The 22698-nt window shown below is 32.8% G+C and overlaps 2 protein-coding genes across 2 annotated transcripts in view; both read right to left on the minus strand.

The window, feature by feature from the left end:
- Positions 1-1345: 1345 nt before the first annotated feature.
- Positions 1346-5563, minus strand: LOC117124337. The gene is made up of 3 exons (XM_033270547.1): positions 5355-5563; positions 4297-4432; positions 1346-3792 (listed from the first exon to the last, which is right to left on the minus strand). The coding sequence occupies exons 1-3, from the start codon at positions 5514-5516 to the stop codon at positions 3710-3712; spliced, it is 381 nt and encodes a 126-aa protein (XP_033126438.1). The 5' UTR covers positions 5517-5563; the 3' UTR covers positions 1346-3709.
- Positions 5564-6532: 969 nt separating this feature from the next.
- Positions 6533-22698, minus strand: part of LOC117124311 — a gene marked incomplete at its 3' end in the record, with an annotated part of 19045 nt that continues 2879 nt past the window's right edge. Inside the window, exons 2-12 of the mRNA XM_033270503.1 lie at positions 20909-20985; positions 15714-15802; positions 15149-15291; positions 14779-14898; positions 12795-12917; positions 12559-12653; positions 9650-9832; positions 8470-8734; positions 8109-8309; positions 7058-7267; positions 6533-6702 (exon numbers count right to left, since the gene is read on the minus strand). Coding sequence (XP_033126394.1) covers positions 6533-6702; positions 7058-7267; positions 8109-8309; positions 8470-8734; positions 9650-9832; positions 12559-12653; positions 12795-12917; positions 14779-14898; positions 15149-15291; positions 15714-15802; positions 20909-20985 — 1676 coding nt within the window. The remainder of the gene's footprint in view (positions 6703-7057; positions 7268-8108; positions 8310-8469; positions 8735-9649; positions 9833-12558; positions 12654-12794; positions 12918-14778; positions 14899-15148; positions 15292-15713; positions 15803-20908; positions 20986-22698) is intronic.

Raw genomic sequence — 22698 nt, forward strand, 5'->3', positions numbered from 1 at the left:
ATATCATTGCGATATGCACTCTTCTTTACTGCATTTAAACGAATAGACGAGCTGAAATTTACTCTTGATTAGTGATGAAGAAATCGCTCAAATGCTAAAAATACTAAATCGTTTTTAATAAGGAAGAGTAATAAATGAAACGCAGTAGGCCTATTTTCTTGCTGTTTGTGTCTACTAACATGCTTATACCATTAATGATTGTTCTAGCTTACCTATTTTTCTAGTCATTTGGTGGAAAATGCTTTAATACCTTGGCATAGTACATGCATGGTGCTTGGTTGTTTGAGGAGATGCTATAGGTGTTTGCTAATGGAATAATATCATTTAGTTTAGAACAGCACTTTTTTCTACCCACAATAAATAACATAAATCAACATTTCTTCAACATAATATCCGGCTTTATCTATTCTCTCTCGCCCCCTCTCCCTTCCCTATATATATTATATATGTATATATATATATACTATATATATATATATATCTGTCGTGTATTTAATTGCTGTAAATTCACCAACTCACAATATTCATTCATTATGCACTTTATTACCAGTATATAAGATACTATTTGAAATATTGTAAAGTGATAAGAATTTCCTCCTCGAATTTTGCAAGAAACTAGATCAATCGTTCAAAATGAATACCGCAGGATTTTCATAGAGGACTATAATACATATGCATACATTAATGTCTCAACTACGATTCGAAACCGCAATTCCTTTAAACCTGGACGACTTGCACTTGCTCCAACTCGAGTTCTGGCATTCTGCTGTCTGCAGACGTCATCAAATGGTCATTGGTGTTATGATAAAAATGAAACTCTTCACACCCAACCACATTGGATGCTTTAATCGGTTTTGAATTCCCAACATCATAAGATCTGGCCTCGTATCTCGATTGGCATAACTTGCAGGTTCCTCTTCACTAACGTTAAAGAACTCAGGCCTATATCTAATGTATATACAGCATATTGTGGTCCACAGTTTTATTATTTATTGTATCATGAAGTATTCTTTCTGTTACTGTAAATTTTCAATTTATTTAAAAACAAAAGAAACCAGACGTTTGGACAACTTGCTTCTTAGCCATAGTTTCATAGTTTGAAATTTATATCTTAAATTATATATAACATGTATTGTTTCATGTTTAAAAAAGAAAATCACTGAAATAAATTTTAAACGGTAGGGCCTAAAATGACCACCTCACGTGTGGTTTTTAAGCTTTTATACAATATTTGATGTAAAATTATATAGTTTAAAATATTCCTTGTTATTAATGTGATATTGAAAGTGCATTATGTATCATTTTACTGGTAGCCTGTACCTTTAATAAAACGAAGACAAACATGTGTGCGCTTTGTATTTATTGACATTTTCAAGGCACTGACTTATTCAAGTTTGTAACTTTATTGCTTCTCTTTTCAGTAAAAATTGTTGTATCAATCGCCATTTGATTTATTTTACTACATCACTCGTAGTTAAGTGCAGCAGTTTAATTTGAGCTTGGAAGCTGTGTCTGTTAACTTGTAATAATTAGTACTGTAGTATGAATTAATTATTACGTAGTATACATACGGTACATTATTGGTTATGTGCAATAGCCTACTAGGCGGATATTTCCCATCCAGAGGCATACACTCGACCGTCGCTTATTAAGGCCATACATCCTTCAAATTTGCAGTACATCGCTTTATCAAGCTTTGGTCACCACTTCATTCATGGACAAACCATTTATCCGGACTTTAGGATATAAAATCCAACAATGACCCTAATTAATTTCCATTATTGAAGTTGAACGTTTCCCCATTAGAATTACTAAACAGAACGTTAAAGCAACAATGCAATGTTACAGTACCGTATTGGTCAGTTGAATACATTGGTCTTAATAAATTTACAAAAAAACATGTGCATTATCATTAGTACTTATTCATTCTAAAGACTAAAAACGTAGGTCAAAGGACAAAAAGGAACTTTTCGGAGTGTAAAACTTAACTGACAAGTAGTATGTGTCCGTTAACCGACACATAAAACTTATAAAAAATATCCTGCTAGGTTAAGCGGAAATATCCTGGTATGATAGCGAGACAATAGCATAATTAATAGGCCTATGTTTCGATATGTAGCCATTATTCTACAATAAGCGATTCATAGAAATTTATCAAAACCTTTTTGAAAAGCACAATATTGACATGCCACTAGTAAGTTCATAAACTTTTTTTCCCTAAAATATATATTTATATCTATAAAACTTATAATTTATCTTAACAATTGAATAATTTACATCCGAAAAGCAATTGATTTAACCAACTACTTTTATGCCTTCGAAACACTCTTTCATATTCTAATAAATTGTAAGACATCTATAAATACAGAAAATTTAACCTAGAATCTATAAATTACACAAAAATATATAAGTAGCCTAATTCATGTCTGGTTTTCATAAAATTGGTATACTGCTGTCGACGCTGTTGGATAGGGAGCCTTCCCGATTGCATTGGAGTGACCCTGTAGCGTTTTTACGGAATCCAAACTTAACGTTTTAATCGTAAACACTGGATATTTAAATAGGTCTACTAGTATTGTATACATGTTCAAAACCACGAGTCTATCATCGGAATGTATGTGATAAATAAAAACATTGTTATGTGCAATATTTTAGAATACAGTATGGACACTACTTGCGCATCCTCCCTTATGATAAGATATAATGTGCGTTCTTCTCAGAGCTCTTTTTGTTGGCAGAGGTCCGGTGAGGGCAGGAGATGTAAATTACTTGACCGTTCTACCACTATGTTCTATTTGCCAGAATTGTGCGTATTTAGTAACACGTGAATATTTTCGGAAAGGGGTTACATTGCCTGCAAATTCTATCCGAAGGTCCCAGACAGGCATTTTTGCCCTTTGGCAACGCAGTCATATAAACGGAGACCTCGAGCTCCATTATGTGGGTAAAAGGTTACTGTTAAGAGAGAACGGTATGGATTAGCGGTAGCTCAAAGATTAATGGGAACATTTTTCTCCATTTGAGTATTAACATAAAATGAATACAATTTCTTTTCTCCATATTTCTAGAATAATAACTTGAGTCAATGAGTCTCGCTTTATGTTACGCTGCGAAAAAAATCGACCACCAAATTTCTTTTGTAACGACGCTAGACGCTACATTTCAAGAAATTAAATAAGTAGCCTATACTATACTAAAGTTGAAATAGTGAAGTGGATATTCAGGAAATATAGAATAAATCTTAATAATGCAAAGATACCAACTTATTAATTTTATCAAAATATGTAATCATTTCTTATAAATAAATATTTTCTCTCATTTACAATTTGATGTAACTATCGTAAACGTGCGAAGTCATGTTTCAGTTCAATCATTATTTTAGGCCTCAATCTATCTTACTGCCGTACAATTAAATAATTTTTTTGTTTAAAAGGTGTCTAAGAACAAAATAAGAACATTTTGAGCCTGAAATCGGCCAAAAAATAAAAAATACTGAGCCTGTGCAAAATTTTACTGGTTCTTATAAAAAAAAAGTCTACGTGAGTCGTAATAACGTAAAACATTAAATACAATATAATATGTAAGGTACCGGTACGGTATATTGTGACTAATATGCGGTTTTAACTGTCAAAATGACATTTAGTTTGTGTATTATATACAGAATGGTTTATATAACTAATTGTGTTCATTGAGCTTCAATTGTTACTCTTTACAGACATAAAATAAGAATGAATAAAGATAAAAATAAAGTCAGCCAAGTGGTGGCGTAGATTGAAACACTTGCGTTCGGATCTGGAAAAAAAAAGAAAATATGTAAAAATAATGTATTATATAAGAAGGCGTGCCGTATATGGGCATATATATATACATATAATTTAACAGTGTTAACGGCTATCTTGATTTATATATATATATAATAATAATAATAATAATGCATTTCTTATAAAGTGAAAGCATATCAAACGACATGTATAATTTTGACAAAAAATATAATAAAAGTACAAAACATTCACATTAAACAACCATTCCAATTTAAAAAAAATCTTCACATTTTACGAAGTCATAAAAAAGATAAAAATACGAGAGAATATATTTATATATATAATTAAATAACATATACACCATGATAATAGTATAAACACCATGATTTAAGATCTCTAGCAAAAGACGGCATTTACTCTTCTTAAGAGTATTAACCAGTCAACAATCAGTCATCAACTAACAGTCACTAACAAATCGACTAATAAAAAATCATTAGCAATTGGAAGGCCTGGTGATTTTTCTCTCGATACCTACCTTTGCAAGTTGTGAAACAGAACTTTTCCGGCGTGGATCTTGGTGCCTGTGTATGATACATAGGCTGGCCGTCCACGACAGGGCCTCCGACATCAGGCATAAGGAGAAACACGCATTCCCCAGAGAGACGAATGTCCTGTTAGGAATAGAGATATAATGGATATGTTTTTATGAGACGAAATCATAATGGTAATCTATCTATGTAATATGTCGTACTGTCCTCTCACCCAGGTAATCTATTTAATACACACACCTAACAAACTTTAAAAAGGAACATAAAACAATGGGTCACCCTCTATAAATATAATTAATAAAATATATAGAAATGTGAATACTGTGTAATAAAATCATTTTGACAAATAACCGAGATAGATAATAATATGATAATAACATTATGATGATGATGACGATGATGATTATGATGACGGTAATGATGATGATGATGATGATGATGACGATAATGATGATGATGATGATGATAACAATAATAATAACAATAACAATAACAACAATAATAATAATAATAATAATAGGCCTAAATGATGATGTGGATGAAGGAGTGAAGATTTGTAGACCCCTGTGGCGGCGTCAGTCTACTACCGCCTTAAATATAACAATTGGCAATATCGGAATGAAGAGGATGACTTCTTGCACAACTGTTCGTGGCACGGGTAACACTCAGCCATCCTCCCTACCCTCCCCACCAGCCTATCTATTCTATCCTATTAGGAATCTAATGTATTTTCATTTCTTCCCAAGTCAATGAGCAATACCAGACAAAACCAATTACTGATAAGTAAAACATGCAGAATTTGACAACTGACATTGAATGAGTAGGTACAGTTTGCGTAAACAATACATACGTAAATTTAGTTTCTTTATAATGTGATCTATATTTTCTCCTTAACAGACAGTTATCAAAAATAACCCTCAGATACGTTTAACTAGAATACGATCATCAAAAAACTCCACCTTCCCAACCTTCGACTTGTCTATAATTGCATCTATAGCAGATTCTGTATGAATTCTTTTGTTGAACATTAAAAGAAACACGTTACCTTGTCATCGTTGGTGTTTCCACTCTTGGTAAACTCGAGAATTAATGTGTCGTCCTCATAGGTTACAGTTAAGTCACTGATATCCTGTTGATCGTCAGCTAACACCATGTTTTCTTTATCACCAAGGAAAAAGTCCTGTATAACGCCTTGTCCGTTATTCATCCACCCAAGCACTGCATCGGACCCGACCTAAGTAGGATTGATTTTTGTGTTATTGTATTATTATTTTATTATTATTATTATTATTATTATTATTATTATTATTATTATTAACTTTAAAATAATTATTATTATCATCAAAATTATTATTATCACCATCATCAAATCATTATTATCATCTTTAAAAAAATATCATTATTATTGTAATACTGTTATTGTAATACTGTTGATTGTCAGCTAACACCATGTTTCCTTTATAACCAAAGAAAAAAGTGCTGTATAACGCCTTGTCCGTTATTCATCCACCCAAGTACTGCATCGGATCCGACCTAAGTAGGATTGTTATTTTTGTGTTATTGTATTATTATTTTATTATTATTATTAAAATTGTAATTAACTTTAAAATTATTATTATCATTAAAAAAAAACATTATCATCAAAATTATTATCATCATCAAATTATTATCAATTATTATTATCATCATCAAATTATTATTATTATCATCATCAAATTATCATCATCATCATCATCTTATCATCTTATCAGCATTAGCATCGCCTTATCATCTTCAGCATCATCGTATCATTATCTTATCAGCATCAGCATCATCTTATCATCATCTTCATCATCTTATCATCATCTTCATCATCATCATAATCTTATCATCATCATCCTATCATCATCATTTATTAATATAATGGGGCCTATTACAATCAGCAAAAGCTATGGTAGTTAAATAAATATTATAAAAGGTACCGTAACTTTTGTTAATACTATGATGCAAACAAAGTAATCAATTATCTTCCTATTTGTAACTATTATTATTAAAAACAAGATGGGATTATTCTGCTATTTTAATGTAAGTGTATGTTTTCAAAACTTAAGTAGCAACAATATCATAGTAATTATATACCTTTCATGGTCTTGAATTTTGAGGTGCCTACAACAAAATACGACCGTAGACCCGGAGTATCATGTTATGTTATGTTATGTTATATATATATATATATATATATATAGAGAAGCCTATGCCGGACCAATTGTCTGCATCCACCTTGCTTCTGACTGAAAACTTGATGTCAGTAGTATCACTAAAGTTCCAATCGACAATATAATCACACGACGATCCTTGGCAGCCAGGTGGGTATCTCACCATTCCGGTACACGTGTCACCACCCTCAGGATCAACTGTTAAATGAATGAAATTAATTTAGGCCTTACGTCATGAAACGCGTAAAATATGTTAAGAAACAAATGTATAGGCCTATCTGGATAGGCATATTTTGCCTACTACCGTCGTGTGTTCGTACCTTTCACAAAGGTCGTATTTCAGATAATCTTTCGTTTTTTTCAATTGAATTGAATTTTATTGTTCAAACACAAAGCAAACATAAAAAAGTAAAATATAACAAATATTTTCAAAAAAATGTCTATTTCTAGATAAACTAATCTCGCTTGATGACTTACAGAATGTCAGAAGTGGGCTTATATGTATTATTATAAACTGACATCTAAGCGCATTGCAATGACATCGATAATTTACCATAAAAGTTCAAATCTTGGATGAGCCCTCGTTGTTCGCTACTCGTTCCATGGTACTTCAGTTCGTCTTGCCGGTAGAAGTCCAGGAGAGATGCTGTGCATACCTCTATACCACTTGACGGCCTATGTATATACTCTCCATATTCCTGACCTCTAGCCCATATGACGCTCATTGGTGCATTCCGTATGCTATGATCCGAAGGTTCTGGTCCTGTACATAATTTTTTTTAAACATTTATCACATTTATGAACGATTCAATGTTTATGTACAACAAATATCTCAGAATTTATTATTCTGACAATAAAGTTGACTTGTATCTTGTATCTTGTAAAACAAACCTTAGCCTGTGTCATTTAGATCGTTCTCATTTTCTCAATGATGTTTGTTAATTCCCGTAGCCTTTTTTTTGCATATCATAGCCTATGTGGTTGCCCACAATTAGAAATTTTAGCAAAAATGCACTGTTATAACTAATATATTTTTCAATTTATTTTCCGCATTTGACATGATTATGGACTGATGGAAATTCATCTATCCAGGATTTCAAAATATATAATTAAATTTTAGAAGTTTATCTCGGAAGCAGCAAAATAACTTACGTATTGATCTATCGAAACATCACTCTAATATCGTTTACAATGAGCAAGGCCACAGTCTCAATACGTAAGTTACTTTACTTTATCCGAGTCATACAAAGTTGTAACATCATTTATAACAGGTTCATTCTGTATATCGTCGGACATTGTCAAACCATTGGCAGAGATTTGAAACTGCGGCTATCCTTTTCGTATTGTGTACTTAATTCAGGTTTCTTTTATCCATCTCTTTTTCCACCCAAAGGTAAATATATACCACAGACCCTATCTTTAAATAATAATTATATTATTCAATACACTTGTTGACTCTGTTGGAAGGTCAAACATCACTAAGATTACTACACACCGCTTAAAAGAGGTTGCACACTGTGTATGATTAAGTGACTTAAAATAGTGCTACCAACACTGTTTTGCTAAGCAAACAAAATCTTAAACAGCAATCCAAAAGTGTATACCTTCTAACTTCTTTCTGAATACCATCGTTGTAACTCCATCTACCTCCTTGGCTCCTGCTGCGGCAAGACGGTCAATTCCACCATATAGGTTGTCTCTGAGTGGAGAAGAACGGTCACGTGTGTAATAATCGCCAATATTACTAGTCGAGCCATATGCCATACCGATCACCATATCCATACAGTCCATAGGATGAAGGGGTCCTGTAAGAAAGAAAAGGATATTGATTGAAAATATTACACTCGTTGTTGGTAAGTTAATTACAGACACTAATTCTGTAATTCTAATTTCTGACTTTTGAATAATATGGACAACAGAGTTGCAGTATCACAAATCAAGAACATACAGTAGGGCCTACGTTACCTCCAGGTGACTCGCCTTCGGGTTCGCCTTCTGGTTCGCCTTCTGGTTCGGGCTCGGAAGTTCCTTCGGGTTCGGGCTCGGAAGTTCCTTCGGGTTCGGGCTCGGAAGTTCCTTCGGGTTCGGGCTCAGAAGTTCCTTCTGGTTCAGGATTTCCTTCAGGCTCGGCATGACCCCCTTCGCCGGTTGAACACCACTTAGTGTCTGCTGTATACATTTCTCTTATGATAATATCATTACCAGATTGACGTCGACGTCTGTTACTCGGCTACAATTAATAAGTATACATACATTAGTGTTGTATCGGCAAACTGTGCAGAATATGAAATCAATCGCCTAAAATCGAATTTGACCTTCTAACAAAAGCTCCAGTAGCCCAGTTAAGGCGTCTATAAAGACACCACGATAACCCGGGTTCGAATCTTTTTCTTTATATTCGAATTAGTTTTGCTGCGTAGCAGAAATACAATCACAATATAAACAGATGACAGCGTGCTCCAATGTAATTGATAATCGTATAAAGCATAACTCGTCTTCAACGAAAAGTTTCTTTTTCAGTATCGATTCGAACCTGCAGCCTCTCACTAACAAGGCTCGAGTCATACCATTAGAGAGGATCTAATATTTGGACACTTTCTCTCATACTGACTTTTACACTCGTGCAAAATGGAGACATGATTAAGCTAGAAACTAGTTTTTATGTTTCAGTTAGGAACATATAATTATGTAATCATATCAAACATAGTAGACGTTCTACCAAAAGGGCTTTTCCAATCGTGTGAATAAAAATGTCTCTGGTGGGATTTGAGCCTACAGCCTCTCGCTAACAAGGTGAGTTCCATATATTGAGACCACAAAGACGTATAAGGTACAGGCGCAGATATAACTCCAGACACTTTCTCTTTTTGAATAGTCATGTACTAAATCTGGAAATATAGTCTTATTACAGAACACCAAATAAGTTAATAACAAAATGAAAGACAATATTAGCAAAACCACAATGTTTCAAATTAACAAAATTCTTTATATACTATAAACATGTTCAAGATAAAATCTCACTCAGTCAAAGACAACATAAAAACAGTATGAGACCCAGTACATATACAAGTTAGAGAGGACTGTCATCTATATTTTACAGGCATTAGTAAGTGGAACTGAACTTTAGAAACATTACAGGACTTACTGTTGTTGAATCTGCATCGTGTTCTGCCTCAGGCTCGGACTCAGGTTCGCTCTCTGGCTCGTTTTCAGACCAGTCATCATCATAGTTACTTTGACATGTGCTAGTCAGGCCAGCCGGTCTCCAGCCAATTCCTAGCCAGGTATTTGTCGTGGCCTCGATGGCAATTTCAATTTCCTCTCTGTCCTAATATAAGAAAAAACACACAGGGTAATGTAACTCGAAGAATCTTGCTGATTGCAGTAACTACAAGCATAACCAAAATAAGAATAATATCTTTTATTCCAGAATAATGCACTAACAAATTGTCTCAGTTTTTTTTTCAAGGTAAACCTTTAAAGAGAAATCTATTTGCAGTATGACAACGTGTTAATTTGGTGATCAATTCCTTTCTTGAATTGGTATAGTAATATGTGTTTATGTCATCACCTTCACATTAACAAAATCATCGTCGGTATCACGACATTCTTAATATCATTTATTATAGCCATTCACATGACATCATCTACAAAGCTGAAGTACTTCTGATGTGTCGATCATGACCCCGTTGACCAACAGCCATCAAAGGTATATTCATTGAGTTAGATAGTAGCTGAATAGAGTAATGAGAACACTTGACCTACAACAATAATACCCAGACTAAGCATTGTGATTAAACAGACAATACTGGACTAAATATTTCAACAAAGCAGCCAATTGTAATATATGCAAGGAAACTGAGACATGTTTTTAAGAGGCCGTTTCTTATAGCGAGACAAACTGTCATTTAATCGGAAGTAGGAGATATTCTAATCGATTATATTTTAGTTTTGTTTTGTTAGTTTTATTTTGGATTATCTATAGGATCTAACAATATTAACTGATCCAAACGATCAATGTAAGCTATCTCATGTCTGTATAATAATAACTTGTTCTTAACAAATTTTCGTTGCCATTTCTTATGAAAATTTTTTCAATTACATATCTATGCTCCTTTTATCTTATTGTCACATAAAGATTGTTTTTATTCGTACACCTGGACCTTGGTTAGTGGCTGTGCCATTATCCTTCTGCATTTTAGTATTTTAAACAATTGAAATTTAAACTCCAACAAATCGGTTACAAACTTAAATGTGTGGGCCTACTATTAGTTAGAAAGGAAACTGGTTTTGTGGTATTCAACATTTAGGATTTCGACAGGGTTAATACGTTGTAAAAGCCTTTCTGATGTTTTTAATGTTGGTCATAAAAATTAAACACCTTATTTGAGCCATCTGTCTACAAATACCAAAAAAAGTGTTCATACTTCAACGTTTTTGATTATAAAAAGCGCAGCGGTATAAATCAATCAATAAAAGTACATTCTATGATAACATTGTGTAATACCGAATATTATAAACTCTACATTTAATCTCAACCTAAACTAAGATCGTAATCATCATTTACCCACCATGTCTTTTGACATCGCGCTCTCTACTACTTTTCCATAAAGTTTTTTATGAGATGAGCAGGGTGCTTTCGAGTGATGTCAGAATTGACGTAACCGGTCAGTTCTGATCTAATATAATTAATCCTTGTGTTTTTTATACAGTTCTTTGACTTTCTTTTAAAGCTATTTTCGCTGGTTTGTCATCTGGTAAACTAATGAGATGTCATAAGCCTTCTCAGTTTAATTTTTCGACTCCATTTCTCTTGTTTAGCCATGGTGTATAAATCTTCATTTTTCACCTCGTCATACCATTCTAAGTGGAATATCTTATGTAGAAATTTTCTTTTGAACACACGTCAATTTTGTGTTCGATGGTTTTTTTTACTGTCCACCGTTCGATATCATAATGAAAAATACCGCCGATGATGGCACCGAAGAGCCAAATTTCAAAACTGATAATTATGTTTGTCTACTAGAAAATCATTGTTATACGCCTGTATTGCAATAGTAGTTTTAATGCCGAATAAATGGACTATTAAATTGAACCTAAATCTGAAATAATTTTACTTACAATCTGTTTACAAATTAAAAATGTGTTATTAATTAAAATAAACTTAGTTTTTCCTAAAATATACTTGTATTATGATATATGAAGCCTCGGGAATGATTTGGAATACTTAATAATGGGTATTAAAATCTCGCCTTTGTCGTGTAGCATTCTTCTGATAATTATTACAATGAGTAAGCGAAACTTAAGGAAGGGTTTAATAGTTAGATGCTCAGGGTATTTATACGCTCAGTAGCTTAGTTTGTATTGGATTCGTTTAACAATAGAAGTTGTTTTGATTATGTGAGGAATAGAAGTGGGAGGAATGAAAGTAGTTCTTAAAAAGTACTTTTAATATTATACCGAGTAAAATACAGCAAGTCAATAATATATGGGTTTGAACATCTGTAAACTGTCTTACTGTGTAATCTGTAAAAGTTGTAACATTTTAAGGTTATGGAAGAAAAGGCAACTACCTTTAGAGCTGCCAATGTAGGGTCACTATTTCATCGACTGTTTTATTGGGGCTACACTAGAATACCAGAGGTAAAGACTCGTTGTTATTTTAGAGGCTAATGATACACCATTAAGATTAGACTAATTTAAAATTGATATCCTAAATTCGTTTTCTCCTAATCTACTTATTAAAGCCTTGTTAAATTTAAAGATATCTTAAGAAACAAATCGGCCAAAAATAACTTGATTAAAGAGATCTATCTTGTTCCATGTAAAGTCGAGCATTCCTTAAGAATTAATTATCCAGAATGTCTTACAATTTTATGAAGTAAACGGGTGCCTTGTATTGTATTGTATTGACAGAACGTTATATTATTCCGTTCCGCTGGTGTGATTGTTAATGTGCACCATCGACTCCGAAAATCCCATTTATAATTTTATACTATACCGTAGATCTATATTAACAATTCTGATATCACTAACAAGAGTGGTTTGACGTACCTTAAGGACTCGATAAAATAGCTTTATTTCGGAGTTTATGTTCCGTTTGAAGAATTCCTGTTTGTTGATGTTTACAGTAAAATCGGCTGGGTTTTCTAAAAGAGTAACAGTTATCTTAAATGCATTACAGTATTTCTGTATAATAAAACACAAAATACAATTAACATAATATGCCATTCAAGGATGAAGAATTATAATAATAATTATTATTATTATCAATGTTAGTTATTACCAACCATTTTCACAGTTTCTTCCAAAGAATCCGGCTTCACAAAAGCACTGCCTTTTAGGATATGACGTTGACAAAAGGTCATGGCATTGTCCGTGATCGTTGCAGTCGGCCTGGTTCCCGCAGTCATCTGATATATGATACAATAAAAATATTAGTTTTTACGTTCGGTTGCAGCCTACAGAATGAAGAGCGGAATCGAGAAGTCACAGCACACACTGGCAGGAAAGTCCAATGCCAGAATTGCATAACGTGACGTAATGGAAGTCTTGTCCTTTACTGTACACATCGCCTTTGGTGGTTATCAAGGTAACAAAGAAGAAACCATTTTAAGGGATGGCCAGAGGATTTAGTTATTTTAGAGGAGGAACATGCAGTTGAATATTTATGACGTAAATCAAATGGAATAATGTCGGCCAAAGTGAATGAGTACAGAAATGTAGTCAGCTGAAGAGGTTGAGGATCAATGACTCAATATGTTGGATAATTATTTTGGAAGAAAATGCCATAAACCGAACACGAATATGATTTGAATCTTTAGAGAACAGCCTAACATTGGTTCGACAGACGGCAGTGGGCAAATGCACTTTTCCGGAGTGTCAAAACGTAACAAAACTGACTAATCAGAACAGCGGTAGGAATACGCACGCATCTCACAAACACATGTTTTGTCCCACAAACGCACATGTTCGCGTATGTTTCAACACTGTCATCTTGTGGAACCTAGCAAAATTATCCCAGGGGCGGGGCTTATTGGAAAGGCCCATTATCACGGTGATTTTTTGAACGACTCCGCAAGAAAATTTAACATGTCAGCAGAGGCGCAGCCAGAGCGGGGGCGAGGTTTCCTGACCCTCTCCAAATTAAAAAAAATGTGTAAAAAATATAATATTTGAAATGGAAGTCACCCTTATTTTATTTTTATTTTATTTATTCATTCATTCTGAAGTAACTATAAGTAAAAACATTCAAGGATAAAAACACAGAAAAGTACAAAAAGGAGGTGCACAAGCCGTGTCATCTCTATAAATCTCGCATGTTGTGCGTACAGTAATACTTAAAGATGAAATAAAACACATTTTGCTACAATCATGGTAACTCAAAAAAATAATATAAATTAGATAATTAGATAAATATGCCTACGCTTTCTCACTTACAATAAAATGCTTGCAGTAGAAAATAGAACAGAAAAGCTGCTTTAAGAGCTATTTAAAAATAGTGTTGTAACATCTGGGCACCACTACCAAGGGCTGGGAAGTGCGTAGCGCGCCAATGAGAACGAGGCACATATTTGCCGTACGCTCTTGCGTTTGTGACGTTTAATTGTGTATATTTATGTATTTTACACGTTCTGCTCCTTAAAGGCCCCAGTTCGGCCAGTGGTCCTGGAAAAAAAAATGCCGATTAACATCCCCGGCCACTAAACGCACATGGAATCGCATCCATCTCTTAAATACATCAGAGACTTACAGTCACTTAACCACACCCATTTGACGTAATGAAAGTTAATTAAGGAGAGGACTCAGCAGCTTTATCATTAGAGTGCTTCTGGAGGACAGTTGAAAAAAGTAAAATATCCCAGCAATATAAAACTGGATGAGAGTCTAATAAATGTTCAAAACGCCCAATGAGTATGCTCAAGTGCGAATTTAAGGTGATCAATGATCAGGGTTATCACACCACATCTGATATGTGATTAGTACTTGTATTTCGATTGAAATACTATACAAAGTCTATAATGCATTCAAGGTTGGCTTCGTATCCTAGATACTTGTCAGATTAAAGAGACATATGCAACAAAGAATTTAATCGTTTCTCTGTCAAAACTAGCAGTGAAAAAAATATATATATATTATATATATATATATATATATATACATAGGCCTATATATATATACATAGACCTATATATATATATATATATATATATATATATATATATATAATTGTAAAATAATTTTAAACTTTCAAGTAATGACCATAATGCATACCTTCGTATTGACAATATTCTCCGAAAGATAATCGATCACAATCACAGGTGTTTTGCTCATTACAAGTACCGCGTCCTGAACAAGGGGTGTCATCTCCAATTCGGTTACAATTAGCCCTTGCTAAAAAAGGTAGAAAAACAAATACAGAACTACTTGTGTCATCTTTGGTGTATTTAAAATTAAACTTCAATGACAGGGGGAGGAGTATGATAAGCTTGAAATTAATCGTGGTCTACTTACCGTTCTTGTCTTTTGAAGCACTGGTATTGCCTAGATGTTAGTATTTTTATACAAGGACCCTAAAATGCTCTTGTTTTTTTAATCTTTTTAATAGTAAGAACAAAAATTAATAAGAGTTCCGTTGTCATACCGTCAATCAGAAGGTCTGCGCAGGCCCAGAATAGGTAGGGTACGTTGGGGTTACCAGTTGACCATTCAGCTGCCTGTCGGACAATACGAAGCGTTGAATTTCCTATTGCCTCTTCAGGAATCTTCACAGTTTGCTCAAGCTTTCTGAAAATAAAAATTAGTACAAATTTTGATAACACCTCTCAATTTAATTTAAGAAAAACCGAAAAGAAATATTTGAAATGGTAGTTTATATAGGCCTACTCCTATATAAGTATAAAACATTGATTTACTCAATTATTCAGACATAATAGAAATTCTGAGTGGAGCTGTAGCTTGGTAATTAAAGATATTAGCTTTCCATTCCCAGGGTCTTTGTTAGAGTTAGTGTAAAGGTAACAGGATTTTCGATCGTTAATGATACTAATTGTAGATTGCCACTTGTAAAGTGATTAAGTTCGCTATTAAGGTACCTTTAGCCTTACGTGTCTAAAACTTTAAATGATTAATTAAATTTAAGCAAGATTCTCATTAAAGAGAAGTGCCATAAAAAAAAAAAATACAAAAAAAACCAAAAAAACATTTACGTTGCATCGTCTCCTGAGATGAATTCACCGCCAGGTTCAGTCAGGTTGTAAACTACATCATCTTGCATAAGTTCAATATAATATCCACCCTAGTAGAAAAATATAAAGCATCAGTTAAAGTACAGTTGCAGTCATTATCATCAAGCCGAGTCACCACCACCCATCATCATCAAGCTACTTTATGCCATCTCCTCACGTGTCCTCCCTTTTTACATTGTCGTCCTCACGCCCATCCTCAGTATCATTAGCATTATCATTTTCATTCGCATTGATATACATACACATTATCATCCGTATTATTAATACCTTTAGCTTGCAATTCCCATAATCGTATTCGAATTATTGACTATCATTGTTATTGTCATTTTAATAATCATTATTATTATTTTTGATAATCTTATACGTCTAAAATAACAAAGAAAACAAAAGAACGTTGTTGCTAATCCATACCAGAAAGCGGTAAACAGGAGTCAGACACTTCATGGATCAGTAGTATTTAGGAATAAATAACAGGGGCAAGTACGCTAAGAAATATTCTCTGACAGTAAAATAACTATTATATAAACACCTTCATCGATTATACTTTACAGTTTGACAACAGTAATAAAAGAACCAATTCACCATGAAACTTATAACTTATATTCAACCTTGAACCATACGTTTATTCAATTGATGCATTGATAATACCATTCATAACATCGGTATAACAGCATATAATATGACAACAACCAAATTATGTGGTTTCACCTTTAAATGTTTATTTTAGATATTCCAGTTATAATAAATCAACCAACTAATCATTCACTGAGCCGAGTTCGTGGACTGTCGGTACCGGTACTGCTGCTGTACTAGGGCTGCCACGGGTACCCATGGGCCCAGCCAAAATATTCAATAGGCCTGCTTGGAATTGGTCAACAAATAAAAATGTTTAGTATTTTAATCATTAAATCATTTAATGAGTTTGTCGGTGGGTTAATCAGCTTGTCAGTTAGTACGTTAGTCAAGCGGTCACTAGGTAGTGGCATAAGTTAAAAATCGATCTGTCAAAATAAGCGCATGAGTTTGTAAAATGTTGAGTAAAGAAATGGAGATGTGCATTAAGATCTCAATTTTCTAGAATAGTAGTTGAGAAATGGTGGTTCACGTGTCAAAATCAATAATTTAATTTTCAGCTTATTGACTAAATCAGTGCTTCCCGAGGGTGAACCACCCTGACCCTTACCGAGGTCCTTCTCGGTCCAGAGTCGATTGGAGGGAACATTAATTTTATATTATCAACAATGAAAATATAATAGAAGGTAAACAGTGTATGTGATTACTTCATAAAGGCACAGGAATACTCGACTCGGACCAATTCTTTTTATTCTGTATATTAGCGATATTTTTAATTCTTCTAGAATTTTAAGCATGATTTTATTCTCGGATGACAAAAATTTGTTTTTATCCAACCCTGATATTAACACTCTTATCAACATTTTAAATTACTAGCTTACCAAAGTTGACACGTGGCTAAAGTGCAATAAACTTTCTTTGAATGTTGAAAATACTAACTTTATTGTTTTTAGAACTAAAAAAAAAGCTCTCTCCACGTTGATCATATTTCTATTAAAATTGCTAATAAACCCATAATCCGAACAACTGTTTCGAAGTTTCTAGGAGTTTATATTGATGAAATTGTTTCATTTAAATCGCATATTAATTTAACAGCTACCAAATTATCTAATTATGTTACCGGTAGTCTATTTTATAAACTTCGCCACTATCTTCCTCTCAAGTCACTTCTCTCCATTTATAGATCGCTTGTTGAACCTCTTGTTTGCTACTGTAATACTATTTGGTTTAATACTTTCCTGATTATATCGATAGATTGATCAAACTTCAGAAAAAAGCAATAGGCCTACGTGTGATTACGTGGTCTGAATATCGCGCACCAACCGGCCCTCTTTTCCACAGATGTATTCTTTTTAGAATCAAAGATATTATTCATAATTATCAAATCGGTGTTTTCGTGTACCGAATGATGAACAATCCTGACTTACGCCTATTAAATCTTAGAAACTTCTCTGATGGTAATGTCCATACTTATAATACTAGGAGCAAAGATAAACATAGGCCCCCATTTCGTAGACTTACATGCATGAGTCACAGTGTTGTTGTTTCATGGCCTCGTATCTGGAACAACATTAATAATGACTTAAAATCACGTTCAATTCACGTTTTTAAACAATTTTATAAAATAAATTTACTCAGTGATTATATTTAAAACAAACTTCCTATTTCCTTTTTTCTATGCTTTTATTATGTGTATATATTTCGCAATAATATTGCCTTACCCTGTCGAGAACTTGGTATCTCTTCTTTTTAATTTTTTATTTTGAATTGTATACATCTTCGTATTTTATCCTAATCTGAAATATTTTAATTATATTATTGAATGCTTTTTAATTTTAAACATATTTTATTTAACTTTTTTAATAGTATTGGACACCACGTTTGTACAAGTTTTTTTTTCTCTTTTTATGGTTGTCCATTTCATATTTTTTATTATATTATGTATTTTATTGCTATTTTAACATTTCTTTAAAGAATAAATTGAATTGAACCCCTACTATGTCGAAGCTCGATCCAAGTGGCTCTGTCCCTTTGACGATGCCGGATATTCTACCCAAATAGGCCTATGTATATTTTGCATACCTCCACACCTCCACACATTTCCCCACGCTTCAAAGGCAATTTTGGATACGCTCCTGAAATGTCTGTCCATTTCGACAAAAAAAACAAAGAAAAACCGTCTAAACAAGTGCCTGGATTGAATTGTTTAATGAGTACTGGTAAGATTTTAGTCGATATCCTTTAAAACGGATCCTGGTACAGCTGCCGGTATGACCTTTTAATTAACTAGTATACTGTACATCTATTATTGTAGCTATCCTCTCAACTCCTACTTAGATTTTCTTAAGTACCTTTAGAATATAAGGCATTGTATAGGCATATGCTTACCCTGGTTAAGCGTATTTGGACAAACCATTTAGAAACTACTGTAGTATTAAGATGAATATGTCAGGTAATTTACGCATTATTTGATTTGGAATTGAATAATTATGATAATAATTTTTATTGTTTATACGCTCTTATACCTATGGCACTGGCGTTGTGGTGCATATAAAAGAGTATATAAGAATGTATACATTAAAATACAGCAAAAATAATTGAATGCTAAAAAAATAACTGCAAAAAAAGTAAAAAAGTCACAACAAAAACAACAACAACAACAACAACATGTTATGTAAGCCTACGACAAAGCTTCTAAGCCCAATTTGTATAATGCAATAATATAAATAAATTTCCGAGTATAGAATTAAATCGAATAGCAATAATAACAGGAGAATACACTCTACACCGTTTTATTGTTATTTAATGTATGTATACGGGATCACTAGCATACAGTACATATTAAATCAAAAAGCCGTCTCTTAGTTTCAAGTGTGTATGGCCTCATCAAAGGTCAGGTAAATAAACAATAATACTGCTTATAGCCTGCTATACTACTAAAGTCATACTTTTCTAATATTTAACTTAAACCGTTTTGACTTTACGATAGACAAAGAGACTTATTGCGTAACAAGTTCTAACTACTGTTAACTGAATAAAGAAGACAACAAATTATGTTGACATAAATTTATAATTAATAAATAACAATATCATATTTGTAAATAATATAATTTTTAAATTGCAAATATTATTGTGAAGATTAATTCAAATCAAATTTAATATTTTTATATTTGTACATATTATATAATTAAATAATTATCAGCAAATCACTGTGATTTTATTATTAATATTATTATTACTATTATTATTATTATTATTATTATTATTATTATTATTAATGTTGTTGTCATAGTAATGAGTATCCAATTAAGCTGCCCCTGTTTGATTTTGTAGCGTGTCGGTTCTGTTTATATTCTATTTTGAAAGAATAGGCCTAATTTAATATTGACATGAAGGAAATATTATACAGTACTGTATTCGCATATGCTATGCGTTTATAAGGATGCAGAAGATAATATTCAATACAATAATATCATTGATAATGCATTGTATTTTGTAAACACACTGGTAGTCATGGCGATGACTTGTTCATTGTATCAAGAAATTGAATTCTTAAAACTCCTCAATTAGCGGGAGACCACTGAAGAGTTTAGTGCAGTAGAATATTAATGATTAGAAATTTGCTACAGATTGCAAAACTTCTCGTATTAAATGTATAATGATGTATACTGTATGCAGGATACAACATACTTCAAATGCATTTCTCATTCTGGTTAAAACTGCCTAAGGCTTAGCATTAATGTCTTCATATTACATTACTTACATTTTGTACTATTGAAGTCTTAAGAAAGTATAATACATACTCCAAGTATTGAAATACACGCCATCGTGTTGGGATTCAATATTTAGTCTTAATGTATAGCAGGAGTGGCGCCCCAGTTCGTTAGGGAGGTACTTTACCCCCATCACCAGGAGCCATTATTTCCTGAAAAAAATGCCTGAATCTTGCGAGGCTGAAGGCAATTGTCGAAGAAAATAATGGCTTCTAAGGCTTCTATTTCCTATAGTTTATGAAATTACTTGAGTATAATTGCTTTATTTATAAATCAGTATGCATTAGCTGCGAGTATTACAATGATTTGTGAGTAGTCGAATGAATCGAATGAATGAACTGATTGTGGTTAATGAAGTTTATTAGGGGTTACTAGGTATTGTAACATTATTATTTTTTCAGTTCTTTTATTAGTCAATCACCTTGTAAATAAATAAATAATAACTTACTATAACTAATGTGTAAAAGTTAATAAATAACTTTAAGTTAATAAAAGTTATCAAAAGTAATAATGTGAGCAAAACATGACGATTAGAAATCCCGTAAATATAACGACACAAATAACAAACCGCTATGGCCTAACGAGATCAAATAAATAAAAAATCAATCTTGATTAAAGAAAGGCTTGAAGCAGGTTTCAAATGCACCGGATAGGGCTATTTTTATAATGTATACATTCGTTCGATACAGAAAATAATTAAATACATTATGTACTAGCAATTTGAAGGAATTATTTGCATCAATATATATTTTAAATATAATTATCTCGATAATTTAAAAAGTGAAATAAATCAATTGGAATCTGCCTTACGCGATGTGCATACGCCAAGTGCCAGGTGACATTTATCAGCTGTCCAGGTACCAAGACGGTTACTGGATTTTCAGGGTCTGAAAAATAAACAATAATAAATGGAATTAATTTTGTTTTCAATGATGTATAAATATTTATTATATTGTGTTGCAGGTAGTTATTACGATTATTGCTACAATGACGGATTGTATTGCTTGTATATATTGTTATTGATTTTCATAAAATTATTAATTTAGAAAGCATGTGAATTGCAGTTGATAATAATCGATAGTGCTTGTTGGATATTATAGATGATTAATTACTGAACAAAATATATAGTTCCGGTAAACCAGGTGTTCACATTATTAATGTCACGTTCCTTTTCTAAGCATCTGTATTTTTTATTATCTATTATCTCCATTTTAGACAAATATCGATTGCATTGGAAATATTTACATTCAAATAGTATATTCGACGGAAAGACATATAGTCCCTCTGTCCTCTAAGTCAATAGCTCGGGTTTCGACGTTACTTGTCCGTACATATGTAGTTGCGAAAGGTACAGACATCGATTATATAATGCCCATATATATAGTAATAATAATAATAAATTTATTCTTATATTGCGCAAAATGCAAGAAACCTCTAAGCGCTTTACAATGAAAGGAAAAACCGGATCAAAATAAAAGAAAAATGATTACAACAGTGAGGGAAATCAGGTTAACATTATGAATGAATATTTATTTTAATTTATTTTATTTATTAATTAATTTATTTTATTTTAGTTTTATTTATTTATTTATTTATTTTCTTTCAATTACCTTCTCATTCCATTTGGTTACTTTCCAATTTATTATTGATTTCTTATACATTCAACTATTTCACAGTTTAAATTTTTCTCATGTGTTTGGCATATATATTTGTTAGTGTATTTAATTCCTTGATATCTGCAGAATTCAAACGGTTCCCCCCCCCTCTTTTTTCGATATAGAACCTGGAGATAATATCAAACAATTAATTGTAGCACTATATTAATTAATGAGCACTGGAAACGGTTTGGTTTCCCAACCTCAAGGTCGGGGTTTCAATCATTCGCTGTGTATTTCGCTTGTGCCCTTGAGGAAGGCGCTTTATCTACATTGCTTTCGTCTACCCAGCTGTATAAAATGAGTACCAGTAAATTGCTGGGAGTAACCTGCGGTGCACTAGCGTCCCACCCAGAAGGAGCATCTCACTCTCATCTGCTTCACGTACTTGAAAATGGGGATAAGCTCCACAGCCATATGGGCCCCAGCGGCTCGGCAAAGCTTTACATTTTACTATATTAGTTATAGAACAGAATTATCTCAGTTGGCTTATAAACATGTAACGGTAAACATGAAACATACTAACAGATACTTAGGCCTATTTTGGCGTCATGTACGTTAAAAGCTTTTTCTATGAATGTATTGTTCTTGCTGTTTGCTAATGCTTTGTGTATCTTTGGGTAACTTGTACTTTGTGATTATGACTTCCCTGAAAATCAGCTTCGCAGAGTGGGGCTTCTCTCTTGAATATAATTAAAAGACAGAGGGAAGAAAGAAGAAAGAAAGAAAGTATGAAATTTATTCGAACGATCAGCTCCGATGATTACAAATTGATCCATATGACCAATGTTATCTGTTAACATACAAATCAAAAACGGTACACAAAAACACAAAATCATGAAAATTTAATTTTAGTTTGTAAATCGTTTCTAATTATCGTGAAACGCTGGAGTATGCATTGCATTTTTGTCAGCTCTTCCAACCATTGATTTTGAATATATATAT

This window comes from Anneissia japonica, unplaced genomic scaffold, assembly GCF_011630105.1.
Source record: "Anneissia japonica isolate Jap-2015-1 unplaced genomic scaffold, ASM1163010v1 scaffold11029_len304543_cov171, whole genome shotgun sequence".
NCBI lineage: Eukaryota > Metazoa > Echinodermata > Crinoidea > Comatulida > Comatulidae > Anneissia > Anneissia japonica.

Excerpts from the sequence above, each read along its gene's own strand:
- LOC117124337 (XM_033270547.1), bottom strand. The coding sequence starts at position 5,516 with ATGAATAACGGACAAGGCGTTATACAGGACTTTTTCCTTGGTGATAAA. Across the intron at positions 4,433-5,354 it reads GAAACACCAACGATGACAAG|GACATTCGTCTCTCTGGGGA; the intron begins GTAACGTGTTTC and ends TATTCCTAACAG. Across the intron at positions 3,793-4,296 it reads CTGTTTCACAACTTGCAAAG|ATCCGAACGCAAGTGTTTCA; the intron begins GTAGGTATCGAG and ends TTTTTTTTCCAG.